Raw genomic sequence first — 20023 nt, forward strand, 5'->3', positions numbered from 1 at the left:
CGGTGTGCGGGACCGTAGCCCAGCTTCATGGAGACGGTTGCGAATGGTCCTCGCCGATACCCCAGGAGCAACAGTGTCCCTAATTTGCTGGGAAGTGGCGGTGCGGTCCCCTACGGCACTGCGTAGGATCCTACGGTCTTGGCGTGCATCCGTGCGTCGCTGCGGTCCGGTCCCAGGTCGACGGGCACGTGCACCTTCCGCCGACCACTGGCGACAACATCGATGTACTGTGGAGACCTCACGCCCCACGTGTTGAGCAATTCGGCGGTACGTCCACCCGGCCTCCCGCATGCCCACTATACGCCCTCGCTCAAAGTCCGTCAACTGCACATACGGTTCACGTCCACGCTGTCGCGGCATGCTACCAGTGTTAAAGACTGCGATGGAGCTCCGTATGCCACGGCAAACTGGCTGACACTGACGGCGGCGGTGCACAAATGCTGCGCAGCTAGCGCCATTCGACGGCCAACACCGCGGTTCCTGGTGTGTCCGCTGTGCCGTGCGTGTGATCATTGCTTGTACAGCCCTCTCGCAGTGTCCGGAGCAAGTATGGTGGGTCTGACACACCGGTGTCAATGTGTTCTTTTTTCCATTTCCAGGAGTGTACATTCTCAGGCGCCGGCACCTGTAACTTTGATGCTGTGTAGCGTCGTTGGATGACGTATCCGGACATGACGTCCTACAGAAAAATTGAACAATTATGTCCCTCTACAACCTCTAGAAGTGTGTAACATTAATAGTGAACGGTGGCAGCTTCCAGTATGATTTCAGACAATAGCGCTATAGAGGGTACGTAAACGAGAAAGTGATGTGCTTTAATTGCACCGCACAGTGTCTGCATGTCTAATTTAAACACTGGAATTTTAACGAAACCTCTTCCAAGTTTAGCCAACCAAACCCAGGCGCGTCCTTCCTTTCCCAGATCTTGACAGAACACTCTCAAGGGCGCGACAAGAGCAAACAGAAGCGAAGAGACATGTGGCTCTTTTACTATAATAACAAGAATATACTTAACTGTTCGATACTCAGTAACCAGACGCCAGTCATCCGTTTGCTATGCATCTAAGAAACTATACATGTTGTCTGTGAAATAATTTAAACTACACTTCTCCTGTTTCATTTTACTTCTCTGTATTATTTAGTCTCTACAAACTGAAAGATTAATGTTATTGCCCATATTGCAGATGTTTAGATGTTTATATATTTGTAAATAGTTGTACTTCTTCAGCCTCCTGTGACCAAGGGAGAATGGAGCGGTGTTCGAGACGCACTCCAGCCTGGATCGGCGTGTCCACAACTAGTCAATGGTGCAGCATCCGGCAGCGAGGACTGTCTGTACCTTAATGTTCATAGCCCGTCGGTACGCATCCTTTAATAAAACTTACATCTCTGTCAGTTGGGGAAGCTTGAAAATTGATAATCGTACAGCTAAAGTAGGCTGAGTGTCACTATACAGTTGAATTCTGTATCTCGATTTCCGATGTTACAGTTAACTTCGTCGAATGGGACTCTAAAAGCTGTCATAGTTTGGATACATGGCGGGTGTTTTCTAAGAGGAAGAAGTGACACCTGGACACCCCACTTCTTTGTAGATAACGACGTAGTATTCGTCAGCATAAATTACCGGCTCGGATTACTGGGTAAGGAATAAAAGCTATATGTTAAAGAAGTAACTTTCATAAAATTGCGTCATATTAATGCACCACCAACTTCTACTTCTGAAATTAAGAGGGTCATAAATTCTCTCAAGAATAAAAGTTCTTCTAGTTTTGACTGTGTTTCCAATAGGGTACTAACGATTTGTTCCCATACGATAAGTCAGGTATTGTCTGAAATACGTAATGCATCTCTAACTCAAGGCATTTTTCCAGAGAGACTAAAACATTCCGTTGTTAAACCCCTCATTAAGAAAGGTGATAAGACGGACATCACTAACTACCGACCTACTTCACTGCTGTCATCGTTTTCCAAATTTTTGAGAGGGTGATGTATTCTAGAATAGTATCTTACCTTGGCAACAATAATATCCTCAGCAAATCACAATTTGGGTTTCAGAAGGGGTACTCTACTGAGAATGCCATTTACAAGCTCACACACCAGATATTACAAGTATGAACTAACAAAATAGCATGGTAAGTATTTTCTGTAACCTGTCAAAGGCATTTCATTGTGTGAATCATTATATACCCCTAGATAAGTTGAAGTTTTATGAGATTGGTGGTATAGCCAATCAATGGGCCATGTTGTATCTAACCAAACGAATGCAGAAAGTTGTAGTTAGTAGTAATTCAACCAACAGAATCCAGGGACGTAATTCTGACTGGTGAGAAACCACTTTTGGTGTTCCCCAAGGCTCAATCTTACGTTCACTATTATTTCTCATATATGTAAGGGGTCTACCATCTAACGTACAACGTGCAGAATTAGTTCTTTTTGCAGATGACACCAGTATTGCAATAACTCTCAGGATACACATAGAAATGGAAGAAATGGTGAACAAAGTTCTCAGAAGTATCATTGACTGATTTTCTGCGAATGGTCTCACCCTGAATTTCACAAACACACATCATATTCATTTCTGCACCTTTAGGGGTACTGCACCAGTGATAAATGTAACATATGATGATGAAATAATACACAGGGCGGAAACTTCAAAATTCTTGGGCTATATTGATGAGAATTTAAATTGGAAAAAACACATTTTGGAACTCCCAAAACAACTTAGTTCAGCCACATTTGCACTTAGAATCATAGCAAATTTCAGGGGGAGAGAAATCAGTAATTTGACATATTTTGCTTATTTTCACTCAGTAATGTTATATGGAAAAATATTCTGGGGTAACTCATCTTTAAGAAAGAATCTCTTCATTGCCCGAAAAGGTGTTGCAAAATAATATGTGGTGCTAACCCGCGATCATCTTGTAGACATTGGTTTAAATAGTTGAATATTCTGACTACTGTTTCACAGTATATTTATTCCCCCATGAAGTTTTTTGTAAATAATCCACTACAGTTCTAAGGAACAATGAGGTACATAATCAAAATACTAGAAGAAAGAATGACCTTCACTACGCAACATTAAGGTTGTCTGTAGCACAGAAAGGGGTGCACAACGCTGCAACAAAATTTTTCGACCACACTTATCAAGTGATATAAAAATGTCTAACAGAAAGCAAGGTAAAATTTGAAAATGAATTGAAAAAGTTTCTCCTTGACAACTCCTTCTATTACGTAGAAGAATTTGTATGCTTGTAATGTGTAAAAGGTGGTGGATAGGAATTGCTAACTCAGTCTGTATATCTTGTTTTCATTTCTAGGGAAAAATATGTGGTGGTGTTTAGAGTACAAATAGACGTACAGATTAATTTGCAAGACGAATGTAAAATGACTCGTTCCACATCATGACGATTTATCGTCCAAAATGATCCATGGTACATGAAAGGAACTGACTAACTAACTAACTAACTAACTAACTTATTGACAGATTAGTGTTCCTGGTACATTTATAACAAAAACAGTCCACAATATCTTAATTATATGACCTTTAAGACGACTGTAATTAGTAAATGTCTTAGAGAAGATGGTATCCTTCCTCTCCAGAAACACGCACTATCCTCTTGTACACCATGATGTAAGTATTAACAAATGATTTATTAGATAAGTTCGGTAACTTCTAGAGAAAATGTATAAATGCAACGCTACATCTCAAAATAATGACTACCAGCGTTATTGTTTAGCTTTCTAAGTACCATTGGATAAAAGAAATTCTGGACACAAGTTTGGTTGTTGCTATGATTCAGGACGTCATTCCTAATTCCCAGCGACACGGTGGATTCTTGATACCTACACACAAAATATTTTCTTTCATAGCAGTTGAAACAATGTTCACTGAAGTCATCCACATTGGGCAACACAGTTAAAGGTTCACTCTTTCGAAACCACTTAATTGTCTCCCATCATTACGAACAAATATGAAATGAGCTCTGTAACGGTGCAAAAGCGTGGCAGCTTGAACGCTACTTTCGGGCTCAGCGACGCTTCAAACAGCAAAGTGTCGACACATGCGGAAAACGTCAGAGCTAGGAAGTCCGTGTGAAGTGTAAGGTGGGTTAATGATGTCACAGTGGCACCAAATTTCACCACAGTTCTTTCCAACCCCACCACGGACGTATCAGACAATGGGAAGGTCGTGACAGCCCCTCTTACCCACATTTCACACATTCTCTTGATGCCTCCGCGTTGGATGTCAGAACCGCGTCGCCCAGTGATGAAACCGCGCAGTTTTCTTATGGGTGGCCGAGCAAAACATTTCAGGCACGCCGCGGCTCAGAATCGACAATAAAACGCGACGGGGGTTGACATAAAAGAAGTCAATGAAATCATCACTTCCACTAGGTCTTTGGTTCCCAGACATTTCGTTGTCGAAAACTACAGTTCGCAGTGTAATGAGTGACAGGACGAAGTTCTTAACAACCTTTCACAGTGCAGACGCTCCCCCAGGATGATTCAACCCTTTTATAAGGACATCGTGGGCCTACAACCCCATTGAACGTGATCTGACGTCTTTGGAGTGTAGCGCGACGCAGTTTAGCGATCGTTTAAACCCATTCAAGGAGATTTGAACTCGATCCGAAGCAGCAAAGGGTGTTTATGATGTTTCAGCGCTGTTTCGCGCCCAGCTGTAGAGTGATCTCGGGGTGGGGAAGGGGGGGGGGGTGCGAGGGAGACTGAATAAAACGTCAAAAAGATCGCTTACTGCAGTGACGTAGCATCACTCAAGTGAGGTGTGTCGAAATGGTAGCTTGTCGCACCGGTGCGAAGGAATCTATGTATGAATGGCTGCGTACGCCCAGAGAGTGTTGCCGAAGGGTCTTAGAGAGACCCTTTGCCGTTTTATTCAGGCATGTGTCTATGTCATCCGTGGCCACCCTCCTCCTCCCCTCCTACCCCTCCCTCCCTTCCGCGTTATCACGCCACAGGAGTGCAGAAAAGGAGCTCTGGAAAAGCAATAACAGCCTTTGCTGATTTGGATTAAGTTCAAAATTCGTCTAATGGTTTTGAACGGTTTTTAGTGGTTCTACCCTCTACACAAGAGCAAAAATTGTGGTTGCGTTACATTCCGCGTTATCGTAGTAAGAGAGCTATCTGTCTGTTTGCTTGTAGTTGCTGTCGCCCTCTTGAGAGTGACGTGTAAAGCTTGGGAAAGGACGGACATGCCTACATGTGGCTGGGTAAACTTGGCAGAGGCTTCGTTAACATTCCAACGTCTAAAATAGACGTGCTGGCACTTTGAGGTGCAATAAGAGCACATCCCCTTGTCGCTTACGTACCTTCTGCAGTACTATTTCCTGAAAGGATATTACGGGCTGCCTATGTTCACTACGCGAGAAAATGTGTGACGTCTGAGAGCCGATGTAAGTCCGCTAGGGTAATTATTTTTATACACCGACATGAAATGTAACATATTCCTAGGACGAAGAAGATCACGTGCAATGTGGTTACAGGCCCAGAAACCCTTATAGAAATTATTAATCTTCCGGGGGTGTTAGCGTTGTCTAAGGTTGTCTATAATGTCGTTATGTTGCTCTTCGCACTGCGACCTGTTGTTTTTGACCGCTAAATGTGTGGATTCAATAATCCAACTGCAGGAGTGGTTTGATTGACTCCCTTTATGCCACCCTTTGAAGCACTCTCGTGTTGATCCTGAGCGGCGATATGCTCGGCCACCCATAAGGACACTGCGCATTTTAAAGCCTAGGAGTCGCGATTTTGACCTCCATCTCAGAGGCGTCAATAGAAGCGGTGAGATGTGGATGAGAGGCGTTGTGGCGACCTCCCCATCGTGTTACACGTCTATGATGGCATTGAGCAGAATTTTGGCGAAATTTGGTGCCAGTGTGACATCATTAACGCGCCTTGCACTTCAGATGAACCTCTGAGCTCTGACCTTTATTTCGCACGTGTTGGAACCTTGCTGTTTGAAGCGCCGCCGAGCCATAGGGTGACGTACAGGGTGCCACGTTTTTGCACCGTTGCAGAGGAAGGCAGTAGGCACCTTTGAGCCACATGTCAAACTTTTGCTTCGCTATGGGGATTCGAAAAAGTTACCCTTTAATTGATTGTGTTCCGCAAGGCATTTGTCCTACATCCTCCCTGTTTTTCCTCGTCTTCCGTGAATCGGAAAATTGTTTCCACTGCTCAACACGCAATAATCATGCAATCTGACTCTCCTGTTTTCTCTACAAAATTCCTTAAGTCCTTCAAACCGTATGACATCATCCAGGCTTAGAAAACGACCCAATGACATCACTTAGTTTTGGCTCCTGTGTCCGAATCTGCACTCACTCTGCTGCGCATGCTCCCAGGAAATTCGCTCCATTCCATCCTCCTCTTTTCCAGACAACCACATCCTCTTACTGCTTAGTAATGCTCGTTTACAGCTGAAAACACATTTACATCCAGCAAGAAAATATATGGAAATATCTTTCCAGCGTTACGTCATTCCTATTCCCCCTAAACACCTAAATCCAGTTTCGAATATTCGACAACCATTTGAGAATCTAGACAAACTACATCAATAACTTTATCGATAATTATGAGAAATATGGTTACCATTATGTATATTGAAACGTCCCCTTAGAAAAATTAGTGAATTACTGTGCTTATAAACCCCTTACGTTGTTTGATTTTCAAACAGCTGAGCAAAACTGAATGTGCACAGACATTTCTCTCTTTACTTATTCAGATCATCAATAAACTGACACACAGTATTTTTAGCGCAACGCAATCTGACTTTCAATAATCCTTACAAAAGAATGGCCCTGACTAACATTAACCTATACCTTTCACAAATCACCTACCTCACAAAAATCTTCGTTACTCGAACTACTGCAATACAGCGAGCGCCACTATTGCCAGCTAAATAAAAGATTCAAACTACTGAAGGCACTAACTACTGATAGGCATAGGTAGCAAGTGAAAGATTTTGATAGAGAACAAACAATGTATTTACCTTAATAGTGTTCAAAAGTCATAATATATATATAGCAGTTCATGACACCCAGTCTTACAAATTCACTGTCTCTGATGGACACACGTCCAGATCATCCGCCCTCAAAACTCCGCCATCCCTCTCCCCACATCCACCACTACCGGTGGCTCACCTCCAACTGCGCAACGCTACGCGCTGTTAACAGCCAACTGCTCAACACTACAATAGCGACCATTCCAATAATGCCACCCAGCCACGAACTGCACACAGCACAGCCAGTGATTTTCATACAGAGCGCTACGTGGTGTTACCAATATAAAAACCTAAACAGCCTACTTACAATATTAAGTAAGAGAATTTTTATAAACTTTTATAGAGTACTTTTACGATCGTCTGCTGTAGTTGCTTCTTAGAAACTCAGTGGTAAATAGTTTCATAGCTTTTGCTTTATGTATTAATAATTGCTGAAAATTGTTTTAAATCATAATTTTCTATTTTTTTATGCTTTAGTACGTTTTAGTAATGATGAAAACAATACAGTATTGCGAAATAAAAGTCAATCATTAATTTGTTTCAGAAATTCTGACACTTGTTCAGAATAAATGTAACTTCAGGTATCTCTCTCACTACGACTGTGTCTATGCAGCTGAATTATTGCAGGTTTTTTGAGCACTAGCGACGACGTCGTTCCCGGAAACATGGGTCTTAAGGACCAAACAGAGGCGCTCCGCTGGGTGCAGAGGAACATCGAGGTCTTTGGTGGCGACCCGGAGCGAGTCACTCTGCTCGGCCACAGTGCTGGAGCCGCATCCGCTCACTATCACATTCTGTCTCCCCTAAGCAACGGTAATCAACATAAGATACTGAGTAATATTGTTTCTTTAACTGCTACGTATTGCTTATTCTGTAAACACTTTGAACGTCTCTTTAACCAAACGACTATCACATTCGGTCGCAAATCAGCTTCCCCGTGATTAACCAGCTCATAGAATTCTGTCCAGAAATGGAAAATATGTACTAGTTAATCGTTTGCTAAGGCCACTGTAATAAAAGATATACTTTTATGATATTTAACTATATGATTTAGCAACTGAGCGCATGACACATATATAGGTGGAGCCGTTCTCGTTATCTTATCGTGCTCTACGTTAAGTGAACGTGAAGTCCGAAAATTGTCATTAAGAGACGATGATTATTAATTCTCAGGAAAAAGATGGAAATCATTACTGGCGTATTTACCAGCAAGTGTCCTACTTAATTCGATGAAATCGTCTTTACTTTATCATTTAGTACACTTTAGGGAGATCATGACCCATCAGTACTTCCTTGTAACCAGAGAGGAAAGATGTTTTAATTTCACAAATGGGCACATGATTAGTCAAACTGAGCAGTTCAGATTTCTAGGTGTTCAGATAGATAGTAAATTGTCGTGGAAAGCCCACTTTCAGGATCTTGTTCAAGGACTTGATGCTGTCATTTTTACTATTCGAACGGTATCTTAAGTGAGTGATCGTTCGACACGAAAATTAGTCTACCTTGCTTATTTTCATTCGCATATGTCGTATGGTATTATATTTTGGGATACCTCTTCGCATTCTAAAACGATATTTTTGGCTCAGAAACGGGCTGTTCGGACAGTAAGTGGTGTAAGCTCACGAATCTCTTGTCGACCCCTGTTCACTGAGTCTGGGTATTTTGACATTGGCCTGTCAATATATATATTCCTTACTGTCATTTCTTGTTAACAATATTAGCTTATTTCAAAGAATATGCAGCTTTCAATCAGTTAATACTCGGCAGAAATCAATCCTGCGTTTGGATCGGACTTCCTTAACTCTTGTGCAGAAAGGTGTGCAGTATAAATGGTTCAACTGGCTTTGAGCACTATGGGACTTAACATCTGCGGTCATCAGTCCCCTAGAACTTAGAACTATTTAAACCTAACTAACCTAAGGACATCACACACATCCATGACCAAGGCAGGATTCGAACCTGCGACCGTAGCAGTGGCGCGATTCCGGACTGAGGGCCTAAAACCGCGAGACCACCGCGGCCGGTGCAGTATACTGCTGCATCCATTTTCAATAAGTTACCACTAGAATTCAGAAATCTTAGCAGTAATCCACGCGCTTTCAAATCGAAACTGAAGAGTTTCCTCATGGTTCCCTCCTTCTATTCTGTCAAGGAGTTCTTTGAAAAATTGAGCTCATTCTTGTTGTATTGTTGATTACGATTACGTAAACTTATGGCTTGACTTTTTTCGGGTTTATAAACATTTTATTGTTATCGGTTATTACTTTTGTGTTGTAATTTATGTACTGATACGTTCCATGACCTTGGAGATTTACTCCCCAATTTAATCCTACGGAACTTGACGTGTAAATAAATAAACAGATAAAGAAAAGACGTATCTAACAAATTAGAAATACATTTGCATCAATGTCAGAGTCATATGTGCTGGGTTTGTCAGTGTTTGTAGCCTCTCTCGCTTCCCCCGCCCCCTCCCTCCCCCTCAACCGCTGCTTCTTTGTGGTAGACTGGCCAGGTGTATGATGAGCAAGGTAAAGCTCAAGCCAGTAGCACCCTTGTTGTAAGCTTGTGTCAGGATGCATAGTCTTACACAGTCGCCACGTTTATTAATCTATTAAGTGAATTTTTGGGGGTGTGGACTGTCAACGATAGCTGGCCTCACACACAGCATTCTTACCGATGAACAGTTTGGGAGTTAACGATGTGAACTAATGGTTCAAATGGCTCTGAGCACTATGGGACTCAACAGCTGTCGTCATAAGTCCCCTAGAACTTAGAACTACTTAAACCTAACTAACCTAAGGACATCACACACATCCATGCCCGAGGCAGGATTCGAACCTGCGACCGTAGCAGTCACGCGGTTCCTGACTGAGCGCCTAGAACCGCTAGACCATCGCGGCCGCAAACGATGTGAACTGAGAAGGGCTAGAAAGGGGGAAAGAACGAGACCAAGAGACGCTGGAATAATCCTTCCATATTGAGAGGGTGCTATGGGACTTCGATACTACTCTTGGCTACAAAAATACCATTGACTTCATAAGTTAAGACTGTATCTACTGAGGGCCAAAGTCACAGGATAGCGCTATGAACATATACAGATAGCAGTAATCTCGCGTACTCACGATATGAAAGGACAGTGCATTGGTGATGCTGTCATTTGTACCCAGGTAATTCATGCGAAAAGATGTCCTGCGGGATTGTGACCACTCGACGGGAATTAGCAGAGTTTGAACAGGTCATAATAGTTGGAGCTAGATCCACGGGACATTCCATTTCGGAAATCGTTAGGGAATCCAATATTCCGAGAACCACAGTGTCAAGAGTGTGCGGAGAACACCAAATTTCAGTTATTACCTCTCCCCACGGACAACGCTGTGGCCGACGTCCTTATCTTAACGACCGAGAGCAGCAGCGTTTACGTGGAGTTTTCAGTGGTAACAGACAACTAACACTGAGCGGAGTAACCGCAGAAATCATTATAGCTCGTACGACAAAGGTATCCGTACCGATGGGCGTGGCTTTGCTAACAACACGACATAACCTGCAGCATCTCTCCTGGACTCGTGACCGTATCGGTTGGAGCCTAGACTGCTGGAAAACCGTGGCCTGGTCAGATGAGTCCAGATTTGAGCTGGGAAGAGCTGATATATGGTTCCAATGTCGCGCATTCGCCACGTGGCCTTGGACTCAAGTTTTCAACAAGACACTGTGCAAGATGGTGATGGCTCCATAATGATGTGGGCTGTGTTTACATGGAATGGACGTGATCGTCTGGTCCAAGTGAACCTATCGCTGACGGGGGATGACAATGGGCTGTGTCACCGGGTCACAGCTGCTCGCGATTGGTTTGAAGAACATTCTGGATAATTTGAGCTAATGATATGGCGACCCAGATATTCCGACATGAATCCCATCGAACATATATGGGACATAATTGGAACGTCTGTGCAAAAAATCCTGCACCGACAACACCTTCACAATTATGGATGGCTATAGAGGTAGCATGGCATAATACTACTGCAGGGGGCTTCCAACGACTTGTTGAGTCCATGACACGACGAATTGCTGCGCTACGCCGTGTATTTAGAAGCTAGAATGGAAAAGGCAACAGTGCTATTACTGACTTCCTGGCGAATTCTATTTCAGCTAGTGATAACTATGGCTCAAGCCAAGTGTACATCGTTTCCAAGTGAAATTTTTATATAATAGTATAACTTTTTAATTATCTGCTGCATGATGTGACAGAAGTAAACTACTGCAGGTGGCCATAGACTAACAAGATGCACAGTACAAGTGCGTGATGCTATGAGAAGACAAGCTCGTCAGACAGGCAAACGTAAATGTACGTTATGTGAATTTATTGAAGAGTGTCGAGGTACACCTGATTATGAGCGACAGACACACTACATTATAAAAAAAAAAAGGTTACGTGTACGTAAATGGGGACAGTTATTTAACAAATGGCTGTATAAGAACTTCAGGAGGTATTGACGGCGGTACTATTAAATAGCGGGCAATAACTTATATAAAAATGTAATACAAACATGTAGAATATGACGGGTTTAATAAAACTATCGGGAAGTGCGTCCGGGATATTGGTAATAGAAACACTTAACAGTATGAAGATACCAAAATCCAAGCATAGGAGTTGTAGTCATAAGATGTAGCAGGAACTAACACTAGCGAGGAAACTGTACAATCATTTGAATTTTTGTTTAAGTACTAGTTTGGTTCAAAAGATAAATCTGAGACACAGCTGACTAAAAGTGAACACGACCATTTTTCCGCCACGCGGGATTAGCCGAGCGGTCTAGGGCGCTACAGTCTTGGACTGTGCGGCTGGTCCCGGCGGAGGTTCGAGTCCTCCCTCGGGCATGGGTGTGAGTGTTTGTCCTTAGGATAATTTAGGTTAAGTAGTGTGTAAGCTTAGGGACTGATGACCTTAGCAGTTAAGTCCCATAAGATTTCACACACATTTGAACATTTTTGAACCATTTTTCCGAAGTGATGACACATAAGGTGCATAAAACAAAGGATACCAGGAAGTGGTGGTGTTTCAACAGAAGTGGTTCGAGTTCGAGGAAGAGCAGTACAGAAGAAACTTTTAGTGTTACTTGCAGGCCCAAACTTCCATGATGATATCGTAGTTCCTGCGTCACAACCTGTACTCGTAGGCACATTATGTTGTTCCTGTACAGGGAGGACATTTTAATTTAAAGTCGCTGTCAGGTATCGACGGATAAGTGCGATATTGCGGTGACTGTGTTGTTAAGAAGAACGATGCAATGTTCCTTCGCACATGCACCATGTCGGAAGAAGCACTGCATCGTTCTTCTTAACGTCACAGTTACTGCAATATCGTTTAGTGTCTTGACACTTCCACTCTTTGGCTTAGCCGGTGGGCCCTAACTTCTAGTATTTTGTTGTTGTTGTTGTTGATGTTGTTACGCGTCTTTTCCGGCGGATGGGGCACTGTCGCGTCTCACAGGCAATGCTTGCAGTAGGGAGTGTGGAGGGCCAGCAGTGGTTTTGGGTCGCCTGACAAGAGGACCGAGCTTACTCGTCATCGCCCATTTCCTTCATACGTTCAGGGCCTAGCCAGAAATGAAAGTGACAGAAGTGGGAGCCCCAGATGGCCAGGCGTTCAGAAAATTTTTGGCCAGGGTCGGGCGAGTCATCAGCCGTTCTAGGGAGGTTTCCAGGCAGCGGTTAGCGCAACGGTTAGAAGACAGAACGGTAATCCGTGGGTCATGGGGCCGAATACCTATTTGGAAGCATTGTTAGGGTTCGGTATCTCAATCGGTAAAAACGAAACCCATGTAGGATCACTTTGTTGTTCGTCTGCCTGTCTGTGTGTCTGCCCTGCTGTCCGTCTGTCCGACTGTTCAGATCCCTATTTCTCCGGAAAGGGTAAAAGTGTCAAACTGAAATTTGTGTCACACATTAAGGTCTACCGTCCCTTGGTGATATAAAAAAATGCTGAGTGCAAGTAAGTGCAGTCAAGAATACGACTGCTTACGTTACATATTTCAATACTCACTAACTCACTCATTAAATCCGGAACCGCGCGACTGCTACGGTCGCAGCTTCGAATCCTGCCTCGGGCATGGATGTGTGTGATGTCCTTAGGTTAGTTAGGTTTAATTAGTTCTAAGTCTAGGGGACTGATGACCTCAGATGTTAAGTCCCATAGTGCTTACAGCCATTTGAACCATTACTTTTATCATTTGTTGTCCAACTTTAAAATTGAAATTAAAACATTGCGGGAAATTCTTAAACCCTTGGGACCGATATCTTCCCCGTATCAGTGTAGATAACAGCAAAAATCGTCGAGATCCTCGATTTCCGGAATTTTCTATATACATACTGTAAGTAAGTGTGTACGGAACAACCAGTGCGCGAATCCTTCTCTCCGTTGGCCATTTTTTTTGTCTTACACTAAAAATAAACCGAGAGAATGGTCACTATATTCTATTTATTAATTTTTCATAAAAGGCTTGAAATGGAAAAGTAAAGAAAAATTTGGGATTGGAAATAAAGCCCTTCGTGCAGGTGCATAAATCTTCTCTGTTAATTGTCTCGTGGAAGTATGAACAAATCCACAATCATACGACGAAATTATTTAAGACGAAGGATTGACATAGTGCAGCATTAGAGTGATTCCCCTAAAGCACTCCGCTAGTGCAACCCTGGAATGTCTGTTTTTGTCATCTGGTAAAGAATTTGATCAAACAGCTTCTAAACTGCTCTTATCTCACCGACAGAGATAAATAAATCCCTAGAAGACTGGAACAAAGTACATTCCATTGTACATCACCAGATATCCTCGCTGGTTTCTAGCCAAAATGTGCGATTAGTGAGAACCTTTTATGACTATAAGCCAATTTTATTTTTGTATATAAATTTTAAAACAACCGTGTAATTGTAAAAATGCAGCGCTTATGACGTGTCCAAGATAATTACAGTTTCTCCTGTTTTTACAACGAAAAACTAATTTTATATACGAAGCTCTCGCGTCCGCCTTACAATCCCTTCGTGGAAATTCGTTTGTAGTTCCACGTTTTCAACTGTCTTTCCTTTTCACGCCTTTTTTTGAACAATTATTAAATATAACATTTTGAGCAATAATTCGGTTTGCTTGCAGTATAAGTAACGTGAAAACTGAACATAAAGAAAGATTACATATCTTCCGATCATAGACTCGGCCATTCGACTCTCCAATTAACACTCTGCCCGCTTTCTACTGCGCCAACCGCTGCCTGGAAAGTACGCTAACATAAGTGACTCATTCCCTGCCCAACCCGCGACATGCTGTCATTTCTAAACTCTTGGCCGACTGCAGCTCCTACTTCTGCCAGTTTCATTCCTGGTCAAGCTCTGAAAATGTCATAAATTTTGACGAAATCGGTGATGACGAGTAGACGTGTTTCCCTTGTGAGTTAACAGCTGGGGAAGGATTCGCGGGAAATGGACACCCGAAAGTTAAAGTGGAAAGTATTTAAGTAGGTGTATTTGATAGATAAAGAGTAATAAAAATATGTGATCTTGACCACTCAAATGTATTTCCCTCCGTGTAAATAACATCGCAATAAAAGTGTCATCAAATGATTGCTGATGTTTAAAGCCGGCCGGGGTGGCCGAGTGGTTCTAGGCCCTTCAGTCTGGAACCGCGCGACCGCTACGGTCGCAGGTTCGAATCCTGCCTCTGGCATGGATGTGTGTGATGTCCTTAGGTCAGTTGGTTTCAGTAGTTCTAAGTTCTAAAGGACTGATGACCTAAGATGTTAAGTCCCATAGTGCTCAGAGCCATTTGAACCATTTGAACTGATGTTTAAACAGGTCATAATTTATTGGTAATTATCAAGGTGCGTAGATCTCCTTCTGCGTTGTGTTATTGTGTTGTGTCGTTAATTTAGTCTTGTGTTCACTGCCAGGTCTTTATAGGAGCGCTATATCCATGAGCGGGTCGGTGCTTTGCCCATGGGCCTTCTCCAAGAATGCCACTGACAGGGCCCTACGGTTTGCACAGTACTTGGGATACACTGCCAAGAACTCATCTGATCTTGTAGATTTCCTCAAGACCGTTGATGCCAATATCCTTGTGAAGGACGTTCACAAAGCTTTATCCGACGAGGTACGTTGTTACTTTTCATAATTTACATTCACAATAATTTTGAAAAGACATCTGGATAAAATCAGATTGCATTGTACAAAGAAACTTTATTTGGTAATAGAAATACTTAAAATATACTTTGAAAATTATTCAGACAACGCCAGTGTCAATGCTTATAAATGTATTCACATAAGAAAACTAGATGACGCGTTACGCGAGATCATACATCCAGTTTCATGCAACACTCATACGAGAAACCTATCAAATTACGTACAATTGAAAAACAAGTTCATCTATTCTATAAAAATCAGACTTATAGTTAGTAGTCGGTAGTTACTAGTTAGTAGTTTCAGTTGGTAGTTAGTAGATCTCTATAATAGTTTGATGTAGAGGTCTAATTTCTCAGCACAGAACTTCCGTCGTGTTATAGTTTGGCAAAAATGTTAGAGCGGTCTGTACGTGACAAGGAACTATTTACTTATTTCCGGTTTTTAATCTTATGTCAACATGCGATGTAATAGGCTGACGTGGGAGCAGAATCGAAAAGAATTTTATTTTTGTGTCCTTATGACATTTCTTGGTAGCCATGTTGTAGTTAGCCGAGAGACAAAATACCGTATGGTTGTAATTAATGTGCAGCTACTCAGAGATGTCTAGTGTGGGCTGCAACGATCGTATGGCAGCGAAACCTGATGGATCTTCTGATGTGTTAATGCAGAACCACTTCACTCTGGAAAAAAAAGTTCAATTTTTGGCCACCGGGTGCAGATCTGGAGCAGTGGATGAAAGGAAGGCGAATGCAAATGTTTCCATGCGTAATGAATTATGGACATAGGCAGAAAATGCCAAAAAAGTTAGAGAGGCATAATGTTGATTTTATTACTGACCCGGGGTCAGGGATTTCCTCTGCCTCGTGATGACTGCGTGTTGTGTGATGTCTTTAGGTTAGTTATGTTTAAGTAGTTCTAAGTTCTAGGGGACTGATGACCATAGATGTTAAGTCCCATAGTGCTCAGAGCCATTTGAATTTTATTACTGACCACCGCTTACACAATTTGTTCAGTATGAGCGCTGGGACGTCGACCAGATGCTGCACAGCGTCCGATTTGCACCTGAGGGCCAAAAAATGGTTCAAATGGCTCTGAGCACTATGCGACTTAACTTCTGAGGTCATCAGTCGGCTAGAACTTAGAACTAATTAAACCTAACTAACCTAAGGACATCACACACATCCATGCCCGAGGCAGGATTCGAACCTGCGACCGCAGCGGTCACGCGGTTCCAGACTGAAGCGCCTTTAACCGCACGGCCACACCGGCCGGCCCTGAGGGCCAAAATTGGAACTATGTTATTTTCACTGTAGATCAGTTCCGCATTAGAAGTTTAGCGTATGTACCAAATTTCGCTGCTATACGATAGTTACAGCCCACACTGGACCTCCGTGAATAGCTACACTTTAGTTATAACCACTCGGTACAAGCGTCTTTCACTGGTACGCTCAGACAACTAGAGTTCGGTTCCTAAGTAATGTGGAGATAACTGGTAGAAACAATCCACTAAATTACCTTTCTTCCAAAGATTTTAGAATAAAATAGCTACATAGAGTTGCTTCTCTTGACGACATTAAGCGACACAAATATCATTTATTTGTTGCAGTGGTGTCACTTTGTGTAGAGACCAAAGAACAGTAACTGAAACTTCTGTTCGTCATAACTTGTACCAAAATATGCGAATATCTAACGATCGATCGACCACAGCTTCGAGGACAGTAAACTGTTTTTCTATCACGGGAAACGTTTCGAGTAGTAGCCTACCTCTGCCTTATTTCAGCGGCCACATCCCTAGGGGCCCGAGATGTACAGCGCTGACCTGCCACGGGCCGAAAGCTCAGCTCGTTCCATGGGTGACAGAACAACTTTGCTTTCGGATGGATTATCAGTAAACAGTTCGCTCTAAGACTCTGACGAGGTGGCTACTTGAACTATTCATCGCGCATTTCGGTTGTGAGCTGTGGACTGAACTTTAATCACTGCAAGGCCAGTCATTATTTGCTAAGTGACTGTCAGAGACGGTATTGTGTATGTGTGAATTTTCCTTATAAACTTACAAATGCAGCTCAGAATGTCTTTACGCACTTAGCGTTTTCTTAAGCGCAGTGATGGAACCACATTATAATCACGAAAAGCATTCGCTTACTGAAACACCATCACCTTAGTACGTCACTGTTGGCAATACACATGAAGACAGGTAATGTTCTCCAGGGATTCATCATACAGAAACCTTCCCATAATAATGCCATACGGCATAGCGCGACTCATCATTTCTAATCACTCACTTCATCACGTACTGTCCAGTGGCGGAGCTCTTTACGTCACCTCAACCTTCGCTTAACTTTGACTACATACATGTGTGGCTTATGAGAAGATGTTCGACCACCGTACTCCATTCCTTTTAAGTCCCTACGCACAGTCATTGTGCTAGTTGGACTGCTGGTAGCACTTTTGAACCTCCGAGTGATTTCTTCCGATGATTTGATGCGATTTTTCAACCAACCTCCGCAATACTCAACAGTCGCTATCTGTCAGTAAATGTGGTGTGTCTGATTCTTGTTTAGCTGTGGTTGTTCTTTCACGTTTCCACTTCGTAATCACAGAAGTCAACTTGGATAGCTTTAGACGAGTTGAAATATCGCTGATGGATTTGTTAATCAGCTCGCCTTCGAAGTCGCTGAACTCCCCTGACCGACGCACTGTGCTGTTACTGCTTCCCAACTGAAGACACAGAACGCTCCGCCTGTATTTCTACTGGTAGGTCCGGTTCTCTTGAGTTCTAGTGGTCAATTTCGTATTACATACGGCGTGTCTGAATACTTTTGATCACATAGTGTAGGCTGCACGTCATTCCTGAAACTGTTTAGTACAAAATAAGCAGAGATTGCGAGCATATGTGTGCAGTTCTGAGAATCCATTGGTGACGTATGTTTGCCACGAAACCATTCCTTCCGGACTATAGCTGCTGTATACTTTCCAAGAAACTCGTTGGACAGTTGTAAAGGAGGATTAAAAACTATTGTTTTCCTTCGTGAAAAAGTTTGCTATTTGGAGTGTAATACTAAACGTGTTCCTCCGTCAAACCAGGATGGAAAATGAGCGGTAAGTCTTTCCAGTACATTACAACTACAATAAACTGAAGCTGTGTTTTTTTCAGTGAAGCACTTACACTTCAGCATATATCGAGAAAGTCATCAACTTTATTTTGTTCCATATAGGCTACACACTAAAGATAGATCATCATTCGAGAATCGAAATAAAAATTGTTACAGGCTGCATAGTGCTCAGAGCCATTTGAACCAGCCATTTGTTACAGGCTGCAGATTACAACTACTTTTGTTTTAAGTGGTAAAGCAAACGTCGCACTGCCGATCTCCTCCGAAATATTCCCAACTGCAGCTCCTGTGCCTCACTCCAAAATCGCTATTAGCTCTACAAAAAGCTGTTTCTAAAACAAACCAAAAATATTTTTAAAAATAAAAGCAGTGACTCCTTGCAAATAAAAATTGCATTTTCTGTCGAGCTGAATACGGCAAGTTCCATAACGCGATTTCCGAGAAACTACGTTCAGTGGAAGAGAAAAAAAATAAGCGAACACGTGTCTCGGATTATCCATAGATGCTCGACCGTTTCTGTGGAAATGGCTGTCAAAGTTTTCGACGTAGTTTAGGTGAATTTTTAGCACTTGACCTGGTCAGCTGAACCGCTGGAACAGTGGTTAGTGTTGCAGCATCACTTTCTCGTTCCATGTTCGAAACAAAACTTTTCATTTATCTACCCATGCCGGCAGAAGGCTTTACGTCTACATATACATCTACATACACTGACTTGACAAAGTTATGGGATACCTTCTAATATTGTGTCGGATGTCCTTTTGCCCTGCGTAGTGCAGCAGCTCGACGTGGCCTGGACTCAACAAGTCGCTGGAAGTCCCCTGCAGAAATGTTGAGCCATGCTGCCTGTGCAACGGTCCGTAATTGCGGAAGTCTTGCCGGTGCAACATTTTCTGCACGCACTGACCTCTAGATTACGTGCCATGAATGTTCGCTGGAATTCATGTCGGCGGCCTGCATTGCCAAACCATTCGCTCCACATGTCCAGGACATTCTTCAAACCAATCGCGAACAGTAGTGGTCCCGTGACACGAAGCATTGTCATCCATAAAAGCCCCATCGTTGTTTGGGAACCTGAAGACCATGAATGGCTGCAACGTAATCATTTCCAGTCAACAATCGTTTCAGTTGGACCAGAGGCTCCAGACCATTCCATGTAAACACCGCCGACACCATTACGGAGCCACCACCAGCTTCCAAGTACCTTGTGACAACTTGGGTCTAATGCCTTCGTGGGGTCCGCGGCCAATGGAACCCTACCGTCAGCACTTCCCGACTGAAATCGGAACTCATCTCACCCAGGCCACGGTATTCCAGTCGGCTCGGGTCCAACCGATATGGTTACGAACCCAGGAAAGGCGCTGACGGCTCTGTCGAGCTGTTAGCAAAGGTACTCGCGTCGATCGTCTTCTGCCATAGCTCGTTAACGGATACGTTCGCCGTACGTCCTACATGGATTTCTGCGGTGTTGCTTGTCTTTTAGCATTGACAACTCTAGGCAGCGTTGTCCGTGGTGAGAGGTAATGCCTGAAATTTGGTATTCTCAGCACACTCTTGACACTGTGGATCGCGGAATATTGAATTCCCTATGATTTCCAAAATGGAAATGTCCCATACTACCTCTATCTGTGTATGTGCATGCAGGTATCCCGTGACCTTTGTGACCTCAGTGTTCATTTTCCGTAACCCACTGCACGATGTGTGGCGGAGGGCGACCGTACAA

General features: G+C 43.0%; 1 protein-coding gene across 6 annotated transcripts in view; it reads left to right on the forward strand.

Moving 5' to 3' along the window:
• Positions 1-20023, forward strand: part of LOC124776614 (esterase FE4-like) — a 219884-nt gene that overhangs the window by 47399 nt on the left and 152462 nt on the right. For 5 of the 6 annotated variants that reach the window (XM_047251698.1, XM_047251699.1, XM_047251694.1 and 2 more), the window contains 4 exons: positions 1229-1360; positions 1490-1640; positions 7652-7837; positions 14959-15158. The exons of the other annotated variant lie outside the window; for it this stretch is intronic. In XM_047251698.1, the coding sequence (XP_047107654.1) occupies positions 1229-1360; positions 1490-1640; positions 7652-7837; positions 14959-15158 (669 nt within the window). The remainder of the gene's footprint in view (positions 1-1228; positions 1361-1489; positions 1641-7651; positions 7838-14958; positions 15159-20023) is intronic. 6 annotated transcript variants of the gene reach the window in all.

Source organism: Schistocerca piceifrons, chromosome 2 (assembly GCF_021461385.2).
Source record: "Schistocerca piceifrons isolate TAMUIC-IGC-003096 chromosome 2, iqSchPice1.1, whole genome shotgun sequence".
Classification (NCBI taxonomy): domain Eukaryota; kingdom Metazoa; phylum Arthropoda; class Insecta; order Orthoptera; family Acrididae; genus Schistocerca; species Schistocerca piceifrons.